General features: G+C 38.5%; 1 protein-coding gene across 1 annotated transcript; it reads right to left on the bottom strand.

The window, feature by feature from the left end:
* Positions 1-2,929: 2,929 nt before the first annotated feature.
* WASF3 (WASP family member 3) lies at positions 2,930-16,637 on the bottom strand (the record flags this gene model as incomplete). Its single annotated transcript, XM_081326544.1, has 8 exons — positions 2,930-3,087; positions 4,231-4,601; positions 5,855-6,121; positions 8,125-8,300; positions 11,793-11,910; positions 14,265-14,418; positions 15,390-15,524; positions 16,505-16,637. The coding sequence occupies 8 exons, from the start codon at positions 16,635-16,637 to the stop codon at positions 2,930-2,932; spliced, it is 1,512 nt and encodes a 503-aa protein (XP_081182670.1).
* Between the last annotated feature and the right edge of the window lie 6,889 nt (positions 16,638-23,526).

Here is a 23,526-nt window from a genome sequence, read left to right as displayed (position 1 = left end):
TTCCATACTGACTTTGCTTGTCAGAAGACAACTGTATCACATGACCGTGGGATGCAGTGACTATTATATAGTTGCCATGAACCCAGATTGCAATCGCATAATTGTAACGATGTTGTGACGGCCAGAATTTTGAGGACCAGTTATAACTCCTTTTTCAGCACAACTATAATTTTGAACAGCCATTAAACAAGCAATTCATTAAGTGAGAACTATCTTTATTTGGTCAAGTTGTTTATGCAGCATTGGGTAAAATGAAAAGTGAACTGTATCTCACTAATGAGATCTACCAGACGCACTATGTTGAAAACATTAATGACATAACATCTCCTATTTAAAGGAATAATCTGGAGGGGGGAGGGGGAGCTAAAGTTAAGAGGGCAGACAGGAACAGATGTCAAGTACGTTTCTTAAATAAATAAATAAATACATCTGGAAGCAAAACGGCAACCAGTGCAGCTTGTGCAACATGAGCACCTGTAGGAGCCCCTAAAACTGTGCTGCTGCATTTTGTGCCAGCTGAAGCTTCCAAATATTCTTCAATGGTAGCCCCATGTAGAGCACATTGCAGTAGTCCAAGGCTGAGTGCAGGGCTTCATAATCCAGGAAAGGGTACAACTGGTATACAACAGAGTACCAAGCCCTGAGCCACTCCACAAAGGGAAAAGATGTTAGCTGGACTTCTCACTCCCTAGCAATATTGATTGAGATCGACCTTGGAGAAAGGAGCTGAACCAGCACAATACCATGCCATTGTGATGGCCTGCAACAGCACAGGCAGGGAGGTTATTACGCAGCAGGGAGATTGGTACAGTAGCAACAATCCCATGATCCCATCCCATGATCCCAGTTTCAAGAGAGGGTTTTACAAGTGGAAATTTGTGGAGCAGGGCACCTAAAGGCCCAAAGAGATTCTCGGATGACTATTGTTGCTCCACCTTGTCTACCCTGGGTCTTGACTAGTGCAAAGCCCTAAAGCCAGTTGGACATATGTCTAAGAGGGGAACTCCCCCTTCTGGAGTCAGCCAGGTTTTGATGATGAATACCAGGTCAGCCTGCTCTTCTCCAATGAGGCCATAGATAAAGGAAGCCTTTTTATTAACTGACCTGGCATTTAATGCTTGTCATATATACCGTGTCTTGCTTTCTATAGTCAAGTGAGTAATAATAGGAGCAAGAGAATTAACGACTGGCTGAAACTCTAAAAAAAATAAAACAGACCAATCGTACTTTTAATGTCCAGTCCCTTAACTCTGGATTCTTACATGTTTAGCCTGAGATTTAGTAAGTGAAAACTGGTGGCAGTTTACCCACTACAAAGGAGATTTAGCAGCCTGTTCTATCTTGCAAGATTTGAGGAGAGGATGTTCCTTTGTTCTGCCAGCTAGAATAAAACAATAGGAAAAGTAAGAAAAGGGCATTTTCTGGGCAGTGCTAACTCTGTTCCCTCAAAACACCGTAACAATGTTTCATAGAATCAGATATTTGAAAACAACAATGAAACTGTGAATTCTAGTCCTGCCATAGTCACAAAAGCTGGCTGCATGACTTTGGGCCAGACACTCTCTCTCAGCCCAACGGACCTCAGAGGTTGTTGCTGGGGGGAAATAGGAGGAGTAGGGGGTATTAGGAACGTTCACCTCCTTAAGTTATTTATGAAAATAATAAAGGTGGGATTAAAAAATCTAAATAAAAATAATAATACAAAAACAGTACCTTGAATAGAGGCATCCCATTCTGTTTTCAACCCTGAGTAATTCCAAAGTAATTGAAAAGTATAAAGTAAATTAAGGTAGACATAAAGTGTAAATAGAAACTGCCATTTTTTAAAAATGATGACTCCAGTTCATTTTTATAGGCTGGCCAAAGGCATTATGAGTCTACCTTATATGTAATATAAGCAGCTCTTTAAATAATAAATGAGAAGTAAGAAAATTATATTAATCAATCTGGAACACACATTTCAATAATTAAGGATGTATTTGTATGAGGAAACCAATCGTAAATGAGGCCATTAACCCATAATAATGGTGTAAGAGGAGCCTGGGTAGTTAATCGATCTTATCTTTGGAGCCCAACTATTCAAAAATATATCTATAAATTCAATTATATTATTCACTGAACCATAAGGTCAATGCGCTCAACATAAACTGGATGAATTTAAAAAACAGATTATGAAAGCTGAACCAAATTAGCAAGGAGGAAAGGCATTTGGCATTCCACAGGATTGTGCAAAATCATTCAGATTCATTCTGTATCACCCTTCCAGATGGTTTTTACACAGCCGTAGTTTTTATGCTGATGTCAACCTTCTTCTCCATATATGCTATTTGAATAGATCCAGATCCAGAGTATTTGGAAATATAATTATGGTGAACAGAAACTCATTCATGAGGGTGGTTGAGATTTTTTTTTTAATAAAGAAGAAATAACTAGCTGCTAGCAATTTTTGCATGTTAATGAAGATGAGTCAAAGTGGAAGAATCAATGACATTTCATTGCTGAAAAATATTGCTTTGCCATGATAAAGTAATTGCTTGTAATATTAAAATATTAAAATAATTATACGTACAAAAAACCCTGCTTTGCTGCAATTGATGCAGCAAAAACTGAAAATAAAGAGTTCATTTTTTTTTCATCTGCAGAAACACTAAAGCAGTGTTTCTTAACCTTGGCAACTTTAAGATGTCAGGACTTCAATTCTCAGAATATCCCAACTAGCACACTGTCTGGGAAATTCTGGGCACTGAAGTCCAGACAAATTCCCCAAGTTGAGAAACACTGATCTAAAGTAACTGAATTATATCAACCTGAACATCACCAAGTACGCCTATTTGTTCTACTACTGGTATATACCAGTACTGCCGGGGTAGACTATAAATGATTTCCTAGGTCAGTTCACATTGAATGCTTTGGTACCGGATCTTCATTTTCAGTCTGACCAGTCATTTTCATCACATTCTGACTCATCATCCGAATCGCTGTATTCCACTGCAATCCGTCGAGAAAGAATTGTGGCCACATCATTTCCAACTGGCTCACGCTTGGCCTCCTGTTCACGTTGCTCTTGTACTTTTTTCAGCTGGATTCCTGAGACAAGCAAAGAAACACAAGTTTTCGTGCTCATTTTTCCCTTAAAAACCTTACAAATACACAGGACTCAAGCATTCGTGAAAATGTGCCAGAATTAACATAATTAGTAATCATTTATGCTTACCAAGCATGAAAATTATAAAAAAGCCAAATGTCCCTATTGATGTCTTGCTTATTTATAGCCAATGACTTATTTAAGTATATTAAAATCTTCAACGTCTATATTTTTAGAGTATTTTTCCTATAACCATATGTGGTATAAACAGCTCAACATTCATCTGAATATTATTCTATGTGGATAGGGTAATTATCTATTCAAGTTAACAATAGTAATAACTTAGGATTTAAAATAGTTCCCAAGACCTATTTACATAAAATCTATATGGTTCATATGCTTTTTGATACTTTCAGATGTAGTTAAATGCATAATTACAAGCTCAAAAGTTGGTCTATCCAAGGCAATTGGCTACTTATAGTATCCGTGGGTGTGCATGCACCTACAACTTCCTTCACTTATACCCACCATGTATTTTGTGCTGCAGGGACCACTTTTTCTCCTCACTGGGAGAGAAAAGAAACCATCATCTCTCTCTCTTTCCTTGCTAAGAAGCAAGTTAACATCACTGCATTTTTGCAAGATGGCAGCAAAACAGAAAGACTGGCTCTCCAGAAGGAAAAAGATCCCTCTAAGAAAGAACCAAGATGGCGACCTGTGGCTGGAGGGTATAACAAGAGAGTTGCGGCTAGAAAAGAGCTGCAGGGGAGGAAGAAGCAAGTTTCCCTTCTCCCTCAGACAAATGACTCTCCTAAGTTCCTACATATATTGACCTACCACATTCATCATTTACCAGGCAGGCTGTCCAAATGGTATGGTACACGATGGACAAATTACACCCAGAAGGTACATGTTGAGAAAGATTGGGCAAGCATTTAAAAGCAGTTCAAGAACAACCACACTGTGCTTCTGCGGCCGATGATTGTTCCTCAAAACTATAAATGCAACAAAAAACAAGAAAGCTGAGATACTGCTTTCAGCCTAAAACACAGTGTGGAACAGAGATCTCTAGTTACATTATGCAAGCACTGAAGACCCAAAGCCCGTCATATTTAAAAGCCCAGGTCAGAATTTGGAAGTCTTACCCATCCGAATAGCAGCAAGAAGATCACTTCGAGCACCGCTGATGGGTGACTGGATAGACTCCTGGCTTTTAACCTCAGCTACTGCAGGAGTATGCAATGGAGAGGATGAAAGAGAAGATCCTGCAGCAGGGGGACCTGGAGGAAGAGGAGGTGGGCCAGGAGGAGAAGGAGCTGTAACAATATGCCCAGTAGAAGGAAGATGAAGAGTAGCAGAGTACAGAGTACCAGCCACTAGTCCAGAATGGGTAGGTAGCACAGGGATTTGGAGAGGACTAACAAAAGCAGTCTGGGCAGAAGGAATCGTAAGTGGTGACGCAAAGGGTGGTCCTCCTGAAGGATTGTAATAATCCGCCATCTGAGCTGCAATCATCCTATACATAAAACAGAATACTTGTTGGTTGAAGTTATCAAGTAGAACTGCAAAGTTAGAATCTATTAATGTTCTATTTGATTTGAGCTTTAAAAATATTCACTTCACTTACATTTTTCCCCCAGTATAACTAGAACATTTATTTACAGCATCAATATTTTCCAAGTTGGCTCTTATTTAATCAGGAAGGCATACATGATTTAGGCAGAGGTTTGTCCTCCGAGCTTATTGCTTAGCTACCAGATGTTTCATTACTAAACTATAAACTAAACTTCCCTCCAAAACCCTGCTGAAGATGTTACTAAGTTTGGAAATGAAATGTCCGGGAGCCAAGCAGCAAGCCTGGAGGACAAATCTCTGCCTAAATCTTCAATCCAAACTATAAGTATTCTCTACAATTTCTAAGGCACAAATGATTAGGAACAAATTACACACTATTTTCCAGTCTCAACATAATTTTCCCCATATTAAAATTTTAGCTCAACAGCTTCAAAGTATCTCTGGGAAGTAGTAACTTTTTTTGCTTAGATATTTTATTTAAGAAAATAAATCTCTGAGTATGGTTAACAACATGAAGTTCAGCATACAATCCACACACCACTGATACTTTGAACATTCATCATGAGCAAAACTTGTCCCTATCTTGTTTGTTCTTCATGATCCAGAAGCTATTACTATGGCACTCTTGAAGAGCAGGAGAAAAGCGTTTTAAATAGTTAGGCTCCATCAAGTCAGATACAGCCACTTATGATTCTACAGATGCTTGCCATCTCAGCCTGCCCTCCAGGTATTAAACACAGCAATTCCAAAACTACTGCAGTAATATATTTGGTCCCATTTAACCATCTGATTCATTCTCTTCCTGTTCTATTTTTTTCCAAACTGACAAAGAAAATTTTCTAGTCAATCATCTAGTTGCATCATATGTTTACTTACATTTGCTGATCACTGTTTAACTCCAACCCCAGGCCACAGCCCTTTATCGGGCAGTGAGCTGTTCAGAACCAGGCCACATGAAGCAGGGGGTGAGTGCACACACACGCATCCCCACCTGCCAAGCAGTGGGTGAGTGTGTGCGCTCCATTTGAGTGAGTGGTGGGTGCGTGTGCCCATTGCTCATGCAAATGGAGCTGCACACATTCACTTGACCACTGCTTGTGGAACCATTCCCTTTCTCTCCTCTCTCTACCAATCAGCAAAACTGGAAATGTTGGGGAACTCTGGTTTAACATGAGGACCAAACTATCTATTTACCCATAATCTGCTGGTATCAATGCAACGGTGCCCAGAGCACCATCTAAGATTTGCGGTGGGGGTGGGGGGGGTTCTTGAGGCCTATTCAAAGTAGCATGTTGCATTGTTGTAGAAGATGACCTATATTCATGTTCAAGGCCCTGTTTTGCAAGCATAAACTGAGATCCATCTCCTGTTCCACATGAAGGCACATGGCAAAACTGATGGTGGACTGAATGATTTGGAGTAGCAGGATATGAATAACTGGTAACATCTGAAGCATGGGATCTGAAATTAAAAACAAGAATAAGGGGAACCATAAACAAAACATAGTAGGCTCACTCAATTTAAATGATCATTTATTTAACATTTTACAGCTTGTTAGTAGATGAGTTATTAATGCAACATTAAATGTTAAAGCAACATAAAATGTAAGCCACATTCACAAAAAACAACTTTTCTCTAATTTTCAAATTATAGGATATATATTCCAAAATATATCAAGGCAGACAAGGAACATTAGCAAGAAAAATCAGAAGATGAAAGTAAAATTACAGATAAAGGCAGATTATTGCGTTTTATCAAAATCAAACCCATTGCAAAAATTTAACTGTTTTTTAATGTGGAACTTTTTTCTGGGATTTTTTTTTTTTGCATAAAATTAACTTTATCTGATGAGAAAGAGAGAGAGAGAGAGAACTGTTAGCTGGTCACAAAGCTTAGAAAACAGCTTAGTACTTAGCAGTTAAAAGCAAGCAACACTGTCCTTGCATCCCTATGCTGCAGAGAAGCTGAATTAGTAAAACAAATTATGCCATATTGTCACATGGTTAAAAATAAGTGAAACAGATGCTTATCATCTTATTCAGATGGAAAGCCAGGAAGTTAACAAAGCACTGGAGCTTTCAATAAAAAGAAAGACAATCCCTCTGGGCATCTGGGACTCTTTTATGCCTCCTGCCTGCTCTTGTTTCTTTATGTCACTTATGAACTCAGTGCCCATTTTCCTTCTCTCCCATTCTTCTCTTCTGGACCTTACTTTTCTCACATTAACTTGCTGATGCCGGCTTGAATTCAGCTTGTGAATTCTCTGAATCATAATGGGCACAATACAAATCAAATATAACAAAAAGGATTATGTACAGGATGGAAACACGAGAATTTCATATGCCAAGAGTTGCATTAGGACAGGCATATGTTACATAGAACAATGTTACATATGTTTTCCATGCAAGATACAAAAAACAGTTTTGAACCTAGGTGTGCTTATTTTAATGGAATTGTTGCTTATTACAATCTGTTTACAACAAAGCAAAGCAAAGCAAAGCAAGATTTTTATTTTGCTAAGCGACAAATAAATAAAGACAGGCAGAAAAAGACAGTAGACCAAAAGGCTTGAAAGATGTGAATTAACTAAGATAACAGAATCAGCAGGATTACAAAAGAGAGGTAGAAAGAGGTGACTCTTTCAGATGAAGAGATCAGAACTTGTTATTAGAATATCACACAAAATATTATAAACTGGAAAATATCTTCTTAATGCAGACAATTTCTATTGGCTAGAAATTCTAGAAATAAAAAAATTGTTTTAAAACTTGATTATGCAATAGTTAGTTACAAAGCTTTTGTATGCCCAAGCTTTAAAATGAATACAACATGACATAGGCAAACCACAACAGATGTTAATGGAACAGTGAAGTTCTTGGGCTGCACTATTTGTTGTATGTGTTCCATTCTTCAAACCAAGTAGCACCACAAAAAATGAAATAATGCCTGACCAATCTAATTTAAACACTGTACTTGAACATAGAGGCCTCTGGCTAAGCCAGGGGTGTCAAACTGCCGGCCCGCGGGCCAGAGCGTCACAGAGAAACCGCGCCCATCCCATTTTCGGCAATGGGAAAAAGTTCTGATACGTCGCGCGACGTCACGTGACGTCGCGAGTTTGACATGCCTGGGCTAAGCTCAAGGACAACAATACAGATATCTCATGAGGTTTTTTTTTAACACCTTTGCTTTAAGCACACAGTGCCTGACAAAGAAAGGGGCCATTTTCTGTCCCAGGTTTCTACATTACTTTTTGCTGCAACAGGCTGCTGCAAAAAACAAAAATCTTTTAAAAATAAGTCTTCATGGTTAACCTAATTCAGGAAAATGCAGACACCAAATTCCCCAAATCATCCAATCTAAAAAAGAAAGACAAATCTATCTTATACAAGTGGAAGTTATAAATCCGCACACACGAAGGATACTAAGCACCACTGAATATATAAATCTTATTATCCACAGACCTAGTTTCAGAGCAGAGACCCCCTTCAGAAGACGCTCCAGGGTAAACATTCTGAGACAACCGGTTTTCTGGTCTAAGTTCTTTGTCATAGGCCATCATATTCCACTCCTGGCGCCTGTTCCTTGCTTTTCTAACCTTTTTCACCTCACGAGTTGTGCCATCTATACGTTTTTGATCCTGATATAATATAAAAAAGCAATAAAGCATGCAAAAGAGAGAAACAAGGAAAGAGCAAGTTTAATGCTGTTAAGAATATGGAAATAAGATGTGCAGGTGAGCCAAGCATAATCAAAGCATATATTAGATTCCCTTGGTTATTTATATAACAAACTATCAGCTATGTTTATAGCATTTATAGCATATGGACATCTCATGGTCACATATTCACTTTTTTTGTTCCGGTGAAAGGATTCTAATGTTATAGTTTGCAAAACTTCCTCTATACGATCTAGTCAAAGCAATTGGACTAACAAATCAATAGTTTTTCAATACATCACATTAAGTATCTTGAAAATATTTTCTCATTAAATGTGAGTCGGTACAAATAGCCTTTTGTTGAATTTGTCTTCCAGCTGCAAATTAAGCCTATTCAACTTTTAATTTTGTTCCTCAAATGAAGCATGTATTTATTCTGAAACAAGCTGATTTCCACATTTCCTAAGACTGAGCCAAGCAGTTTGATTTTGTTTCTCTCAAGCATTTCTCATGTTAACTGATTAGATACTTGTTCAATAGCTTAGGAATTTGGACAATTTTTTAAAGCCAAATCAAATCAGTGTTTTCAAGGTTTGGATGCATATAACTTTCAAATAGCTTCAGAATATCCCATCTCTTTCTATGGGGGGTGAGCTATTACCCCCTGTAGATAGGGCTCGCAACTTGGGAGTCCTCCTAGATTCACGGCTTACTTTGGAAGATCACATAGTGGCCGTGACTAGGGGGGCCTTCGCCCAGGTTCGCCTGGTGCGCCAGTTGCGGCCCTATCTAGACCGGGATGCCCTGCGTATGGTCACTCATGCGCTCGTGACCTCTCGTTTAGACTACTGCAACGCTCTCTACATGGGGCTGCCCTTGAAGACCACTCGGAGGCTCCAACTGGTACAGAATGCAGCCGCGAGAGTTGTGTTGGGAGTCTCCCGATACTCCCATGTTACACCTCTGCTCCGCGAGCTGCACTGGCTCCCAGTTGTCTTCCGGGTGAGGTTCAAGGTGCTGGTATTGACCTACAAAGCCCTACATGGCATGGGTCCGGAATACCTTGGGGAGCACCTGCGGCCGGCATCAACTTCCCTCCGCCCAATACGCTCCCACAGAGAGGGTCTCCTCAGGGTGCCACCGGTCAAAGAATGCCGACTGGTGGCCCCCAGGGGGAGGGCGTTCTCTGTGGGCGCGCCGGATTTATGGAACCATCTTCCGGTTGAGCTCCGGATGGCGCCCGACCTTCGCTCCTTCCGGCGCGATCTAAAGACGTATCATTTTGAACAAGCTGGCCTGGCCTGATGGGAGGGGGTTGGGTTTTTATTACTTTTAAATGCGTTTTAATCTATCTAAGAGTTCTGGGCACTTGTTTAATCTTTTTTTAATTTTTGTATTCTGTTTTTTAACATGTATTGCCCTGTTCACCGCCCTGAGTCCTTCGGGAGAAGGGCGGTATACAAATAAAATTAATTAATTAATTAATTAATTAATTCTTACAGTATAGGTCAGGGGTGTGAAACTCACAACATCATGTGATGTGTTGTGACGTATCATGACTTTTTTTCCACTGCCAGCAATGGGGTGGGTGCGGTTTAGGCATGACGCATCCAGCCCGTGGGCTGGCAGTTTGACACCCCTAGTATAGGCTGTCTATGTTCAGAGACCTTGTTTAGAACTGGCAACTTAATTGTTAAGCGAAAACAGTCACTAAGTGATATCAAGAGTGTGCTTACAATTTTACTGCAGCTTTCATTTACTTTACAGACCTGCAAAGGTCGTAAATGTGGGGACTAGTTGTAAAGTTACTTTTTCATCACTGTGGTAACTGTGAATGGTCACTAAATGAGAACTACCTTTTCAGATTTACAGAGTGCTGATCATTTTGAATAAGTGCTTACTTCCTGCTTATTACTGTCATAGTAGATAGACAGACACTGAACCAGGTGAATTTATCAGGTGCTGCCTGAGGCGTGATGACAGGTTCTTAATCATATGGATCATCATGATAAAACAACTGACTTTGAGAGAAATTCACTGGTTCTTAATAAAGAGGGTCCTTGACTTACATTCACAATTGGGACTGGATTTTTCATCCTAAATTATTACGATTGTAACTCGAGGGACCTATGTGACTAGACCCCATTTTACGACATTTTCTGCAATGGATTTTCAGTGAATCACCCACACTTGTTTAGCAAATTCACAGATGTAAATGCAAAACCATTTTTCCAAATGGGCATTTTTTTGCTGGAAACTGGCAACAAACATTGCAAATTGCAGTCATGTGACCGCAGAATTCTACAACTAGTCAAATAGGTGAGTCAGTTGCCAAGCACCTAAAATGCTGTCACATGACCACAGGGACGGATGTGAGATATTTCATGATGGTCAAAAATGCCTTATGGGCCGTTAAGCACCCATTCTGGGCCCGTTGTAATTTTCAATGGGTATTAAGCGACCAGTTGCAAATCAAGGACTTTCCGTAAATGTAATTAAGAGGGGAAAATTCTCAGCGAAGCAGTTCACAAAATGAATACCATAAAAAACACTGATAGCAGCATCTGTTAGATTTGTTTTTCCAACCACATTTCTCCATAATGTCCTACCAAATCCCTGTTTCCCACAGTTATTACATCTCCTTTACTATGTGCTTATTGTTTGTGTCACCATACTGACAAAATGTAAGTTCCTCGTAGAAGAAAAACAATATAGGTCACCCAATCACTGCAATGTGATATTCCTATTTCCACAGAGCCTCTAGATCCACTAACTTGTCTTTTGTGGCACAGTTAATAAAAACAAAACAAAACAAGAATTACTCTTTTAATTCTGTTGCTTTTTATGCATTACCTGAGAGTTTCAGTCACTTAATTAGTTTCAGAGCTCCAGGGATTGCTCACATAGCACATATACACACTTATTTCAAAACGTATGCTATCAAATTCCTGAATTTTATTACAACTCTATGATCCGAAAATGGAGAATTCAGGTAACATTCCTTCATAATCTCATTTATATGCATTCACATTCAAAGCAGCAAACTTCATTCCTCAATTAATCCATTATTTATGCAGCACAGTTATAATAGAACTATGCTAATCCTTCAAAGTTGAAGCTTAAAATAATGGAAAAGTTCTTCAGTTTGCATTAGACAGAAACTCTGAAGGATTTTATGAAATTTTTGTAATAATGCAAAATATCTTCCAAAATTTAGTTATATTGTAAAACTAACTGGGAGTTTCTCTAAATGCTCCATTAACAAATCTCCAGAATATTTTTCTTTTCAAAATGCAAATAAGAAAGCACACATTTAAAATGAAAGGTAAAGGAATAGTTTGAAATACAGAACAGCTTTGGCTTTCACAACCATTCCTATGTCAGGAACATTGTTAAAATACAGTATAAGCTATTTATCCTAAAATATGATTGATAAATTATGTTTATTTTTTTTAAAGAACTGTTTTGATTTACCTTCTGTCGTCTCTTCTCTTTTCTCTTATGCTCTGTATCTTGTAACATTTTTTCTTTCCAGAGGTCAAAGAAATAAGAAGGATCAGTATAAAATTTTAAGCCATCTTTTTTATCATCTCTGTAAAAAAAAGTGGAACAAAACACTATTTTAAATGGCCACTCCTGATGCTCGACTCAATATGCTAATGCAGAATTCGTGTAAAGCAGCAGATAAATATTTATTCTGAAAGGGGAACGGGTCACTATTACCTCTCCATAAAAAAAAGTTAAATTTCCAATGGAAAAGATCCTTGAATACCTTTGGAGAGAGCTCTGCCAGGCATAGCCTAGAGAAGTTACTGGGCATACTTCATATTCGCCTAAAGAGCTCACAGGAGACCTTTGGGCCCAACCTATTTCCCAGAGTTGTTGCTATAGGGATAAAATTATGGGAGATCCCCACGTATGCCTCCATCAGATTGTAGTCTGGATGGGCCTTACTGGGAGGAATGAGTGAAGAATGCTGGGAATGTATGTGAAAAGTATCTAACCTCAGCAGAAACACCCAAAGTCATCTAAGTTGCCCAACTAAAGCAAACAGGCACCAATACTGGGTAGCAGTTATGTAGAAGATAAATAATAATAAAGTTGGAAGAGACCTTGTAGGTCATCTAGTCCAACCCCCTGCTCAGGCAGGAAAGTAGGTAGATGATAATCACTTCAATGACAATGGGAAAGGCATATCTTCATACTACAGAAAGCAATGGTAATCCAGCCTATATTTTGCCAAAAATACCCCACATGGAAATAACAACAACAACAACAACAACAACAGAGTTGGAAGAGACCTTGGAGTCTTCTAGTTCAACCCCCTGCTCAGGCAAGATCCCCTATACCAGATGTCTTCAAACTTGGCCCTTTTATGACTTGTGGACTTCAACTCCCAGAGTTCCTCAGCCAGGCACGCTGGCTGAGGAATTCTAGGAGTTAAAGTCCACAATCATAAAAGGGGCAAGTTTGAAGACCCCTGCCCTATACCATTTCAGACAAATGGTTGTCCAGTCTCTTCTTAAAAATTTCCAGTGTTGGGAGTATTCACAACTTCCGGAGGCTGGTTGTTCCATTCATTAATTGTTCTAACTGTCAGGAAATTTCTCCTTAGCTCTAGGTTGCTTCTCTCTTTGGTTAGTTTCCATCCATTGCTGCCTTCAGGCGCTTTGGAGAATAGCTTGATTCCCTCTTCGTGGCAACCCCCGAGATATTGGAACACTGCTATCATGTCACCCCTACTCTTTCTTTTCACTAAATTAGACATACCCAATTCCAGCAGCCGTTCCTTATATGTTTTAGTCCTCTAATCATCTTTGTTGCTATTCTCTGTACTCTTTCCAGAATCTCACCATCTTTTTTACATCGTGGTGACCAAAACTGGATGCAATATTCCAAGTGTGGCCTTACCAAGGCATTATAAAGTGGTATTAACACTTCAACATGATCTTGATTCTATCCCTCTGTTAATGCAGCCTAGCACTATGTTGGCTTTTTTGGCAGCTGCAGCACACTGCTGGATCATATTTAAGTAATTGTCCAGATATTGAACAGTACTAGGCCTAAGACGGAACCTTGTGGTACCCCACTGCTTACTTCTCTCCATGTGGATGTAGTGCCATTGAGAACTACTCGGCGAGTACAGTTTGTCAGCCAGCTACAGATCCATCTGGTGGTGGTGTTGTCTATTCCACCTTTTTCTAGCTTACCAAGGAGTAGGTTGTGGTCTACTTTGTCAAATGCCTTCTTGAAATCTATACTACATCCACTGCGTTTCACTGGTCTATAGTTTAATCACTTTATCGAAGAATGAGATAAGATTGGTTTGGCATGATCTGTTTTAACAAACCTGTACTGGCTACTAGTTATGACCTTGTTTGCTTCTAGTTATTTGCAGATCTGTTTTTGATTATATTTTATAGGATCTTCCCAGGTAGTGATGTTAAACTGATTGGTCTGTAGTTTCCTGGGTCCGTTTTTTCCCGTTTATTGAAAATGCATTGAACCTCGGCACCCTTTCCAATCCTCAGGTACCTCCCCGGTGCTCCAGGATTTATGAAAGATGTGGTGCAACAGTTCTGAGATAACATCTGCAAGCTCTTTCAGAACTCTGGGATGTAATCTGTCAGGTCCCACTTCTTATCTATTTCTAAGGATTAAGTCGAGTATAGCTTTACAACTAGTTGCCTCCACCACCTTTTGGGTGACAAAGTTGTTGGCTAGGTTGGTTGGGAATCTGTTTGATCTCCTGCTCACTGCAGAGTTTGTCTCACAGTTGATATTTGGATAGTTGAAGTCTCCCATTACTACTGTGGTATGCTTCCTACATGCATTTGTTAACTGAATACATGTAGAACATTTTTTTTTCTCTTGTGAAAATACAATACATAAGAAGAAAACTTCATACCCAGCTATGTCAGATTTATCCATTTCAAATTACAATACCTGTATGACGTGAGAATATTCAGTGGAGGTGGTTTGTCACTCTGATTATAAATATCAGCGACAGGACTGGGAATGCTGCTCTTTGAAACAACCTGTTGATCCTGTATTGTAGAACTTTTGAATGCTTTCTTCATATTAATATCTTGCAAAGAAACTGTTAGCAAAAAGAAAGGATAGCCACACAGAGACTGAGAGTAGCTATTTACAATATGCAAATGAAATGACTGAACAAAAGCAATTAAAAGGAATGATTACAACTGATGCATCTCATTTTGTATGTACAATATGAACTGTGTGCTGCACGAGTCAAAATTGTGAACAATTAAAATAGGGAATTATTCAGATCTGTGGCTTATTAGCCTTTATGTATCGCTTTTATTGTTTACATTCCATATTCATATCTATATCTATATATATCTATATCTATATCTATATCTATCTATCTATATATATCTATATCTATCTATCTATATCTATCTATCTATCTATCTATCTATCTATCTATCTATCTATCTATTCCTATAAGTCTTGTTTCTTTTCCTTTCTCTGACAACTCTTGTAAAAACAAAAGAAAAAAACAATATAATTTTGTTAGTCTCACTGATTTTGATAGATATATAAAGCATTTCATAGGAAGTCATAATTGTCATAATAGGATAGCTTCTTTCTTTAATCATTACTTTTTTAATAGCAATACTTCATTAACATTCAGTGAACAGTATTCTTCCCATTAAAGTAAAAACATTCTAGCAAAATACTGAATATGGATTGTACAAAATGGCCTAAATGCTAAAATTTTGTTAAAAGAACATTAAGACATATTCTAGAGTATTTTTATATGAGGACTGCTAAGCCAACTTGGAAAGATCCTCCTCAAGCAATATAACAAGCACATTGCAAAAAGAGGCACGGAGAGAATTTATTTGTCAAAAAATATTAAGAGATTTTATTAAATTGATTAATTTGCTGCTCCTATCCCACATACAAATGTGGGTCTTTTTCTGAAGCAGATACTACTGTATTTAAGAGATCAGTTACATCATAAAAAGTAATAATTGCTGTATAGTTAACTACGTCTTTTTGTCCATAGTACTTTTGGCATAATACCTGCATGAAACTGCCTACCTTCTTCCACAGTTGAATCCAGTTGAGTAACCTTGACAGACAGACGGTCAATTCTGTCTTGAAGAGAATTTGCTCTGATGTAAAAGTTGTTGGCTTCGTTAAACAACTCACCAAATATATCTTCAGCATGTTTGCCTAGAGAGAAAAAATAGGATCATGTTCCCCAGCTTAGAAATACATGTTTTTATTTATTTATTTACAAATATTTAATAATGATACCAGATCCTGTAACATTCTGACATTTTTAAAGAATATTATAAAAATTCTTCAAGCTATTTTTTACTGTAATCCTGAGGGCTTTTTGTAAGCAATTCTATATAGAATCATCCAGTATCTTTCAACTTGACTGATGACTACTGCTTAAAAATACAGTTGAACTTCCAAAATAACATTGCAATTTATAACCTCTCTGAATGGCCAGGACAGCTACAAGTCCCCAGAATGATATGAAGAAGCAAACAGCTATGAAGCAAAAATAGATATACCCAACCAAATATCCTTACATTTTTCCTGCTGTTCTTAGTTTCATCTATAAAAACTAGGCATTTAAAATATGGAATTATAGGGTAAGGTACCCCAACATAAAGGGACGCGGTGGCTCAGTGGGTTAGGACGCTGAGCTTGTCGATCAGAAGATCGGCAGTTTGGCGGGTTGAATCCCAAATGCCGCATAGCAGAGTGAGCGCCTGTTACTCGTCCCAGCTTCTGCCAACCTAGCAGTTCAAAAGCACGTAAAAATGCAAGTAGAAAAATAGGGACCACTATGGTGGGAAGGTAACAGCATTCCGTGCGCCTTTGGCATCTAGTCATGCCGGCCACATGACCACGGAGACGTCCTCGGACAAGTGCTGGCTCTTCAGCTTTGAAACGGAGATGAGCACCAGCCCCTAGTTGGAAACGACTAGCACACATGTGCTTTACCTTTACCCCAACATATGAAGTTTAGGCAGATTAGAATCCATCCCACTTCACTGTGTCCCTTTCACAGCACATGTGCTTCTGTCACAAAACGTAAGATAAACTTGAAAGATGCCCCATGTTCCTCAATTTTCCATATAAAAATAGGAAGAAAAAATAAATAAAGAATAGCATTAAAAACAACTCAAGGAACTTACTTAAGCTGCTTAGCTGACGTATGATGGCAGCAAGAGTACTATTGGTTACACATTCCAATTCACTAGTAATTCCTTCAGGTAAAACTCCTTGGCAGAGGTGCCGAGGTTCAATGTTCCTTTTGATTAATGGCATGTTTCAAGGTCTGTAAAAAGAAAGAACAAAACATTATTTTCATCCCCTCCAACAGGAAAGCAAGAGTTAGTGTAATGTAGAGTGAGAAATGAGCCCATGTCTCACAGAGAATGTGACAGTGCATATTTGGCTAATTATTTCAGGAAGATCATCCATAAAAAGCATTTTTTTAAGTTGTGGCACCCATTTATGGGAATGCCTTCTCTCTCCAAATAAGCACAGTGACCTTGCTCTAGTTCAGGCATCTACTAAAAATATTCCTATTCTTCTTTACCATTTGAGAGCCCAAATATTGCTGGCAAATTCATCACTACCACTGTTATAATTTTGTATTTTATTGAATTCAAGCGTACTCTTAATACTTTGTATTGCATATCAGGAAACATATACTGCATTTAATTAAACGATCTCATGAAACTTGCTATAGTCTCTTCCTTAATACTGAAGAGGAATTAACTGTATTCTTTCTCTGCATAATTAGTGGATTTGCAAGTCTTTAATTCAGTATATTCCAGAACAAAACATTTTTGTAGGAAGCCTTCAAAAAAGAGAACTAAATAAATGTGTTCATCAAAAAGATTATTAAAACTTCCTAATGTATGTCTGGCTCAACAGTTTAGGCCACGCTGTGAGCAAATTACTTAAGAGATTTAGAAAACTAGGGCCCAAACCTGCTTCTAATTTTCCAACAGCTGTAGTAGGAAGAAAGTGTAGATAGCAAGAGGACAAGAAGCAGCTGACATTTGGTGCTGAACAGGAAATGACTCTTCAGGATCTTGTACTTGGCAGTCTAGTTCCTCATGAGAAAAAACAGCAGGAATGGGAACGACTTAACAAGAGCTACTTGTTACCTTCTCTGCCAGCTTCCCCATTAATTTTCCTTATGGGAAACCAGCAGGAAAGTTGCAAATGATGATCATGTGACCTCAGGATGATGCAACTGTCATTAGTGTGAACCAAGCACCCAAATTTTGATCACCAAAAGCTCTGGGATAGTGAGAACTTTGAGGATTGGTCATAAACATCACTCACTCGCCACCTGTAACTTCAGTCTCTGATAAAGTGATCATTAACCAAGGGACTACCTGTAGATTTATTCTCCATGGGGCCTGAAAGCAGGACAAGAACTAATAGCGGAAGCTTTAGAAAGAGCTCCAAACTTGAAGTAAGGAGGAAATCCTGACTCTGTGAGCTCCTAAGCAATGGAACAGCCAGCCTCTTTCTGGAAACATGGAACTCCATTACTGGAGGTTTCAAATAAAGGCTGGACAGTCATTTGTTTGGATTGGTCTGAGGATTCCTGTCCTGGGCAGAATTTTGGACTGGAAGACCTCTAAGATTCCTTCTGGTCCTATGAGTTTATGTTCTTGGAAATATCTAATCTTAATATATTTCCACAAATTTCTGCATCATTTAGAAACTTTTTTTATAGGAAGCAAAACATTTTCAGCATGTTTATCACAAGATTATTCACTTTGGGTTTTCTGATATAAATATAAATAATGCTAATATAAATGGTTGCATAATATGCTCAACAGACATAATCCCCTTTAAGATACCGTAAAAGGATTTGTGTTATCACTGGTTTTGATTTGGATGCTACAAGTTAGATGTTAACCTTGAAACTATTTTACATTAAGGTTGAAACAAAGAAAGATAAGAGAAAATAGGCTGTTATACCTCTGTTCCTAAGTTAATATCTCCAAGGTATTTGATCATCCCCATACCTCACCAATAGAAAATGCCTATATGACATTTTTATGCCTCATAGGATTTTTACATGCAAATACCTTTATTTCAAAATGACCCTGGAGGAAGGGAGGGGATGAAGCAAAAAGGAAGCATATGAAGTAGTAATTGTCATATTTTGATTCTTAGCTACAGAAATCAGTACCAGAAATAACATACATACACACACATACATGTATCTATATATACTATACCTCTATATTCTGTGTATACTATACTTCTATATTACTCTATTCTAATTTCAGTTTAGTAGTGACTACAATCTTTGGAATATAGTAATAAATTACAACTATTCCAGAAAGTTTTCACAATAAAAAAATAATTCTGATAAGTTTAGCCCAGTTTAGCACAATACCAACAAAGAGGAAAAATAACAGCTCTCAAAAGAAACCAGCATGGCTGCATAAAGAATTCTCTGATAAATTGAAAGATAAAAAGGACAAGAATAGAAAGTGGAAAGAGGGGCACATAACTAAGTCAGAATATCAGCAAATAGCCCAAGCCTGCAAAGACGAACTGAGGAAAGTTAAGGCTCAAAATGAATTAAGGCTTGCAACTAAAGTCAAAAATAACATGTTCTTTCAACATGTAAAAAACAAGAAAAAAGTGAAGGAAATGATTGGTCCATTAGTGGATGAAAGTGGCAAGAAGGTGACAAGCAACAGGGAGAAAGCAGAACTATTTAACTCGTTTTTTGCATCTGTCTTTACACAAAGGGAAAAAACAGTCCAACCTACCAAAACCAGTGCCATAAAAAACAGAATAGAAACGCAAGTTAAGATAGGCAAGAAAATGGTAAGTGAGCACCTGTCCAGCCTAGACAAGTTCAAATCACCAGGACCAGATGGATTACACCCCAAGGTTCTCAAGGAACTGGCAGATGTGATCTCAGAACCACTGAACTATATTTTTCAAAAATCCTGGAGCACTGGGGAACTACCAGAGGACTGGAAGAGAGCTGATGTAGTTCCCATTTTCAAAAAAGGGAAAAAAATGGATCCAGGAAATTACAGACCTATCAGCCTGACTTCAATACCTGGGAAGATTCTGGAAAAGATAAACGACAAGTCAGCGAGCACCTAGAGGCAAACAAAGTCATTACTAAAAGCCAACATGGGTTTGTCAAAAACAGATCATGCCAGACAAATCTTATTGCATTCTTTGACCAAGTGACAAAATTAGTGGATCAGAGGAATGCTGTGGATATAATTTACTTGGACTTCAGTAAGATATTTGATAAAGTAGATCACAAACTACTACTTGATAAAATAGAAAAATGTGGGTTACACAGCATCACCACCAGATAGATTCATAGTTGGCTGACTGGCTGTACTCAACATGTGGTCCTCAATGGAACTGCATCTACATGGAGGGAAGTGTGTAGTGGGGTGCCCCAGGGCTGTTCTAGGCCCAGTGCTCTTCAACATCTTCATCAACAATTTGGACGAGGGGATAGATGGGGAACTCATCAAATTTGCAGACACCAAGCTGGCAGGAATAGCCAACACTTAAGATACAGGAGGATCTGGACAGATGTGAACACTAACAAAATGAAATTCAATGGTGAAAAAAGTAAGGTTCTAAATTTAGGCAAGAAAAAACAAATGTACAGGTATAATATAGGGGGTACCTTGCTCAATAGTAGTAACTGTGAGAGGAATCTCGGACTCCTAGTGGACAATCACTTAAATATGAGCCAGCAGTGTGCTGCAGCTGCCAAAAAAGCCAACACAATGCTAGGCTGCATTAACAGAGGGATAGAATCAAGATCACGTGAAGTGTTAATACCACTTTACAATGCCCTGGTAAGGCCACACTTGGAATACTGCATCCAGTTTTGGTCACCACGATGTAAAAAAGATGTTGAGACTCTGCAAAGAGTACAGAGAAGAGCAACAAAGATGACTAGAGGTCTGGAGGCTAAAACATATAAGGAACGGCTGTTGGAATTGGGTATGTCTAGTTTAATGAAGAGAAGGACTATGTGGGACATGATAGCAGTGTTCCAATATCTCAGGGTTTGCCACAAAGAAGAGGGAGTCAAGCTATTCTCCAAAATGCCCAAAGGCAGGACAAGAAGCAATGGATGGAAACTAATCAAGGAGAGAAGCAACCTAGAACTAAGGAGAAACTTCCTGACAGTTAGAACAATTAACCAGTGGAACAACCTGCCTCCAGAAGCTGTGAATGCTCCAACACTGGAAGTTTTTAAGAAGAGACTGGACAGCCATTTGTCTGAAATTGTATAGGTTTCCTGCCTGAGCAGGGGGTTGGACTAGATGACCTCCAAGGTCCCTTCCAACTTTATTATTATGAAATTATGAAAGTTGCCTCTTGACATATTACAGGTAATCCTTCATTTATGACTTGATTTCCTGCTTTCAACCACCATGGAGAATAAGGTAGCCCATGATTTATTATTACAATTGAGTCCAAAATTTCTGATGCTAAGTAAGACAGTTGTTAAGTGAGTTTTGCCACATTTTACAACAACATTACTTGCCACAGTTAAGTGAATCACTGCAGTTAAGTTAGTAACACAGTTAAGTGAATTTGGCTTCCCTATTGACTTTATCAGGGACGCGGTGGCTCAGTGGGTTAAGACACTGAGCTTGTTGATCAGATGGTCGGCAGTTTGGCGGGTCGAATCCCGAGTGCCGTGTAGCAGAGTGAGCGCCTGTTACTCGTCCCAGCTTCTGCCAACCTAGCAGTTTGAAAGCACGTAAAAAATGCAAGTAGAAAAATAGGGACCACTCCGGTGGGAAGGTAACAGCGTTCCGTGCGCCTTTGACGTCTAGTCATGCTGGCCACATGACCACGGAGACGTCCTCGGACAAGCGCTGGCTCTTTGGGTTTGAAGCGGAGATGAGCACCGGCCCCTAGAGTCGGAAACGACTAGCACGCATGTGCAGGAGAACCTTTACCTTTTATTGACTTTATCAGAGGTCTCAAAAGGTCATCTCATGACCCCAGGTCACTGCGGCTGTCATAAATATGAGCCAGTTTCCAAGCATCCAAATTTTGATCATGAAACCATGGGGATACTCAGAGAAGGAAGTTTGAGAAATTGTCATAAGTTACTTTTTTCAGTGCCATTATAACTTCAAATGATCACTAAATGAATGGTTGTAAGTGAAGGACTATCTGTATTCTGTCCAGCTAAGGATTTCTAGCTACTGTTCTACCAAAAATCTCTCCTTTCAGCATAAAACTGAGAACAAGAAACAGAAGTGAAAGGTATCTGTACTGAATACCTATTAGCCACAAATGGAGAATTAGAATTTATTGGCCAAAATACTGGCTTATCTTCATATGAATTATTTAAAGAACGCAGGAACTCAACTTACCTACATACAATTCTCTTTATCTCTCTCTCAAATCCTTTACTAGCAAGATTTTTTTTTCCTTAGGGTTTTTATGCATTATCTTTATTGCCAAATGTAGCAAAATTTTGCTGATTGCATTTGATCACGTTTGTTCTTTGAGTATCATTCCCCTCTTCTTTTTAAGATTTCAAGTGTTGGCTTTCAATTGTGAGATCCTTATGAGTGTTATCTCAACTCCACTTATCAAATTCTACAAAATACTATCCACCTGAAGGGAAAAAATAAATCACAGCATTTGACCTTGCAGGAAAATTACTTCTTACCCAACAGGGAACGATAATATGACAAGTAATTCTGCTACTTCTTAGTCATTAGCACAACTGTAAGCATTTGTACTGTAATAAGTAATGGAAGATGTAGAGCAATTACAAACTCTTGACAGGATGATGCCTGCTGCTTCTTGTATGAATCACTGCTATGGGTAAGACTCCTTCCTATCGGAAGGTAGTGGCTGATGACTTACTGCTCCAAGATCAAAGTAATCAGCACCTTTGAAAACAGGCAACCCTCGTGCTAATAATTCTAAAAGCCAACATTTGCAAATGAGTTGGAAACATTGCTCCTATTCATAATTCAAGAGTTCTGTAAAAAAAAGTGCTGTAATCACAACTGATATTCTGAATTCAAATCTCCCAAGGTCAGAAATTTGAGTATATGTGAAGTTAGCTATGTTTGTGACCACCATCACCACACAAAACTGGGTACAATCCAAGCTCTGGATGCTAGTGTGGTCATTCTGTTGGAACAGCCAGGTCATAAGGTGAGGAAAAATGAAAGTAAACATTCTGTTGCAGCTCTCCCACACTTTCCATCTTATGATTATGTTTCACTTGTTATAGTGAAATAAGGGTTAGACATTAGGTTAGAGACTAGAAAAGAATTATTGTCCTTTCACAACAATGGTTAAGAAGATTTTAGCTTTCCTCCTAATAACCTAGTTAATGTAAATCTGTCACAGCCTTGGAGGTAAGCATACTAGGTAGTGAGCACTATTACAAAATAATTTTGTAATTCGGTTAGAACTGAACAAGCTTCCTGGATGAGAAACAAAATGTTATCAAAGAAAAAACCCCATCAAGTTTCGCTTCGGAAAACGCACCTTTGGGACAACCATGACCTGAATGATTGAGAATCTCCATATACATTGCACAATGTTTATTCTAAAATTAAAAAAGTCTGCATGATATTTCATATTAGAATAGAGAAGTCTGATGAGATATGATTATCTACTTTTATTGTAGTTATGGGGGAAAAAACAGCATAGCACATTAAAACATTATAGAGATGCAGGAGAAACAAAAACGCTATGGGTAAAAACAGAACAAGCAACAAACTACCCATCACCCATTTAAATAGTTCATAAGAGCAGACATCTAAAACATGCACTTTTGAAGGATAACAGAGGTAGCAATTCTGTCATTTATCTGAGACCCCCCCCCAAAAAAAAAAAGTACAAGCAGCTTTTTTCAGGCTCCATGGCTCCCTTTGTTTGGATTGAAGCTATGTGAATAATCCAGATTTCTCCATACTAGGGGCAATACAAGAGACCATATGCCAATGACCGCAACTGCATCCCATGTAGGGATGACATTATTTGAGTGGGGAATTTTTCAGATTGAGGACATGACATCAAGCCAAGCTAAAACTCTTCTAATGGTATTGGATAGAATAGTATCTGGAATCCTGCTCTTTCTCCATCTTATGTCAATGATTTTATTCAGTTTATACTGTGATTTTATTGGGTGTGAGAGGCC

The sequence above is a fragment of the Vipera berus genome, assembly GCF_964194415.1.
Source record: "Vipera berus genome assembly, chromosome: 4".
In the NCBI taxonomy this organism is placed as follows: domain Eukaryota; kingdom Metazoa; phylum Chordata; class Lepidosauria; order Squamata; family Viperidae; genus Vipera; species Vipera berus.
This window is presented reverse-complemented; position numbering and strand designations above follow the sequence as displayed.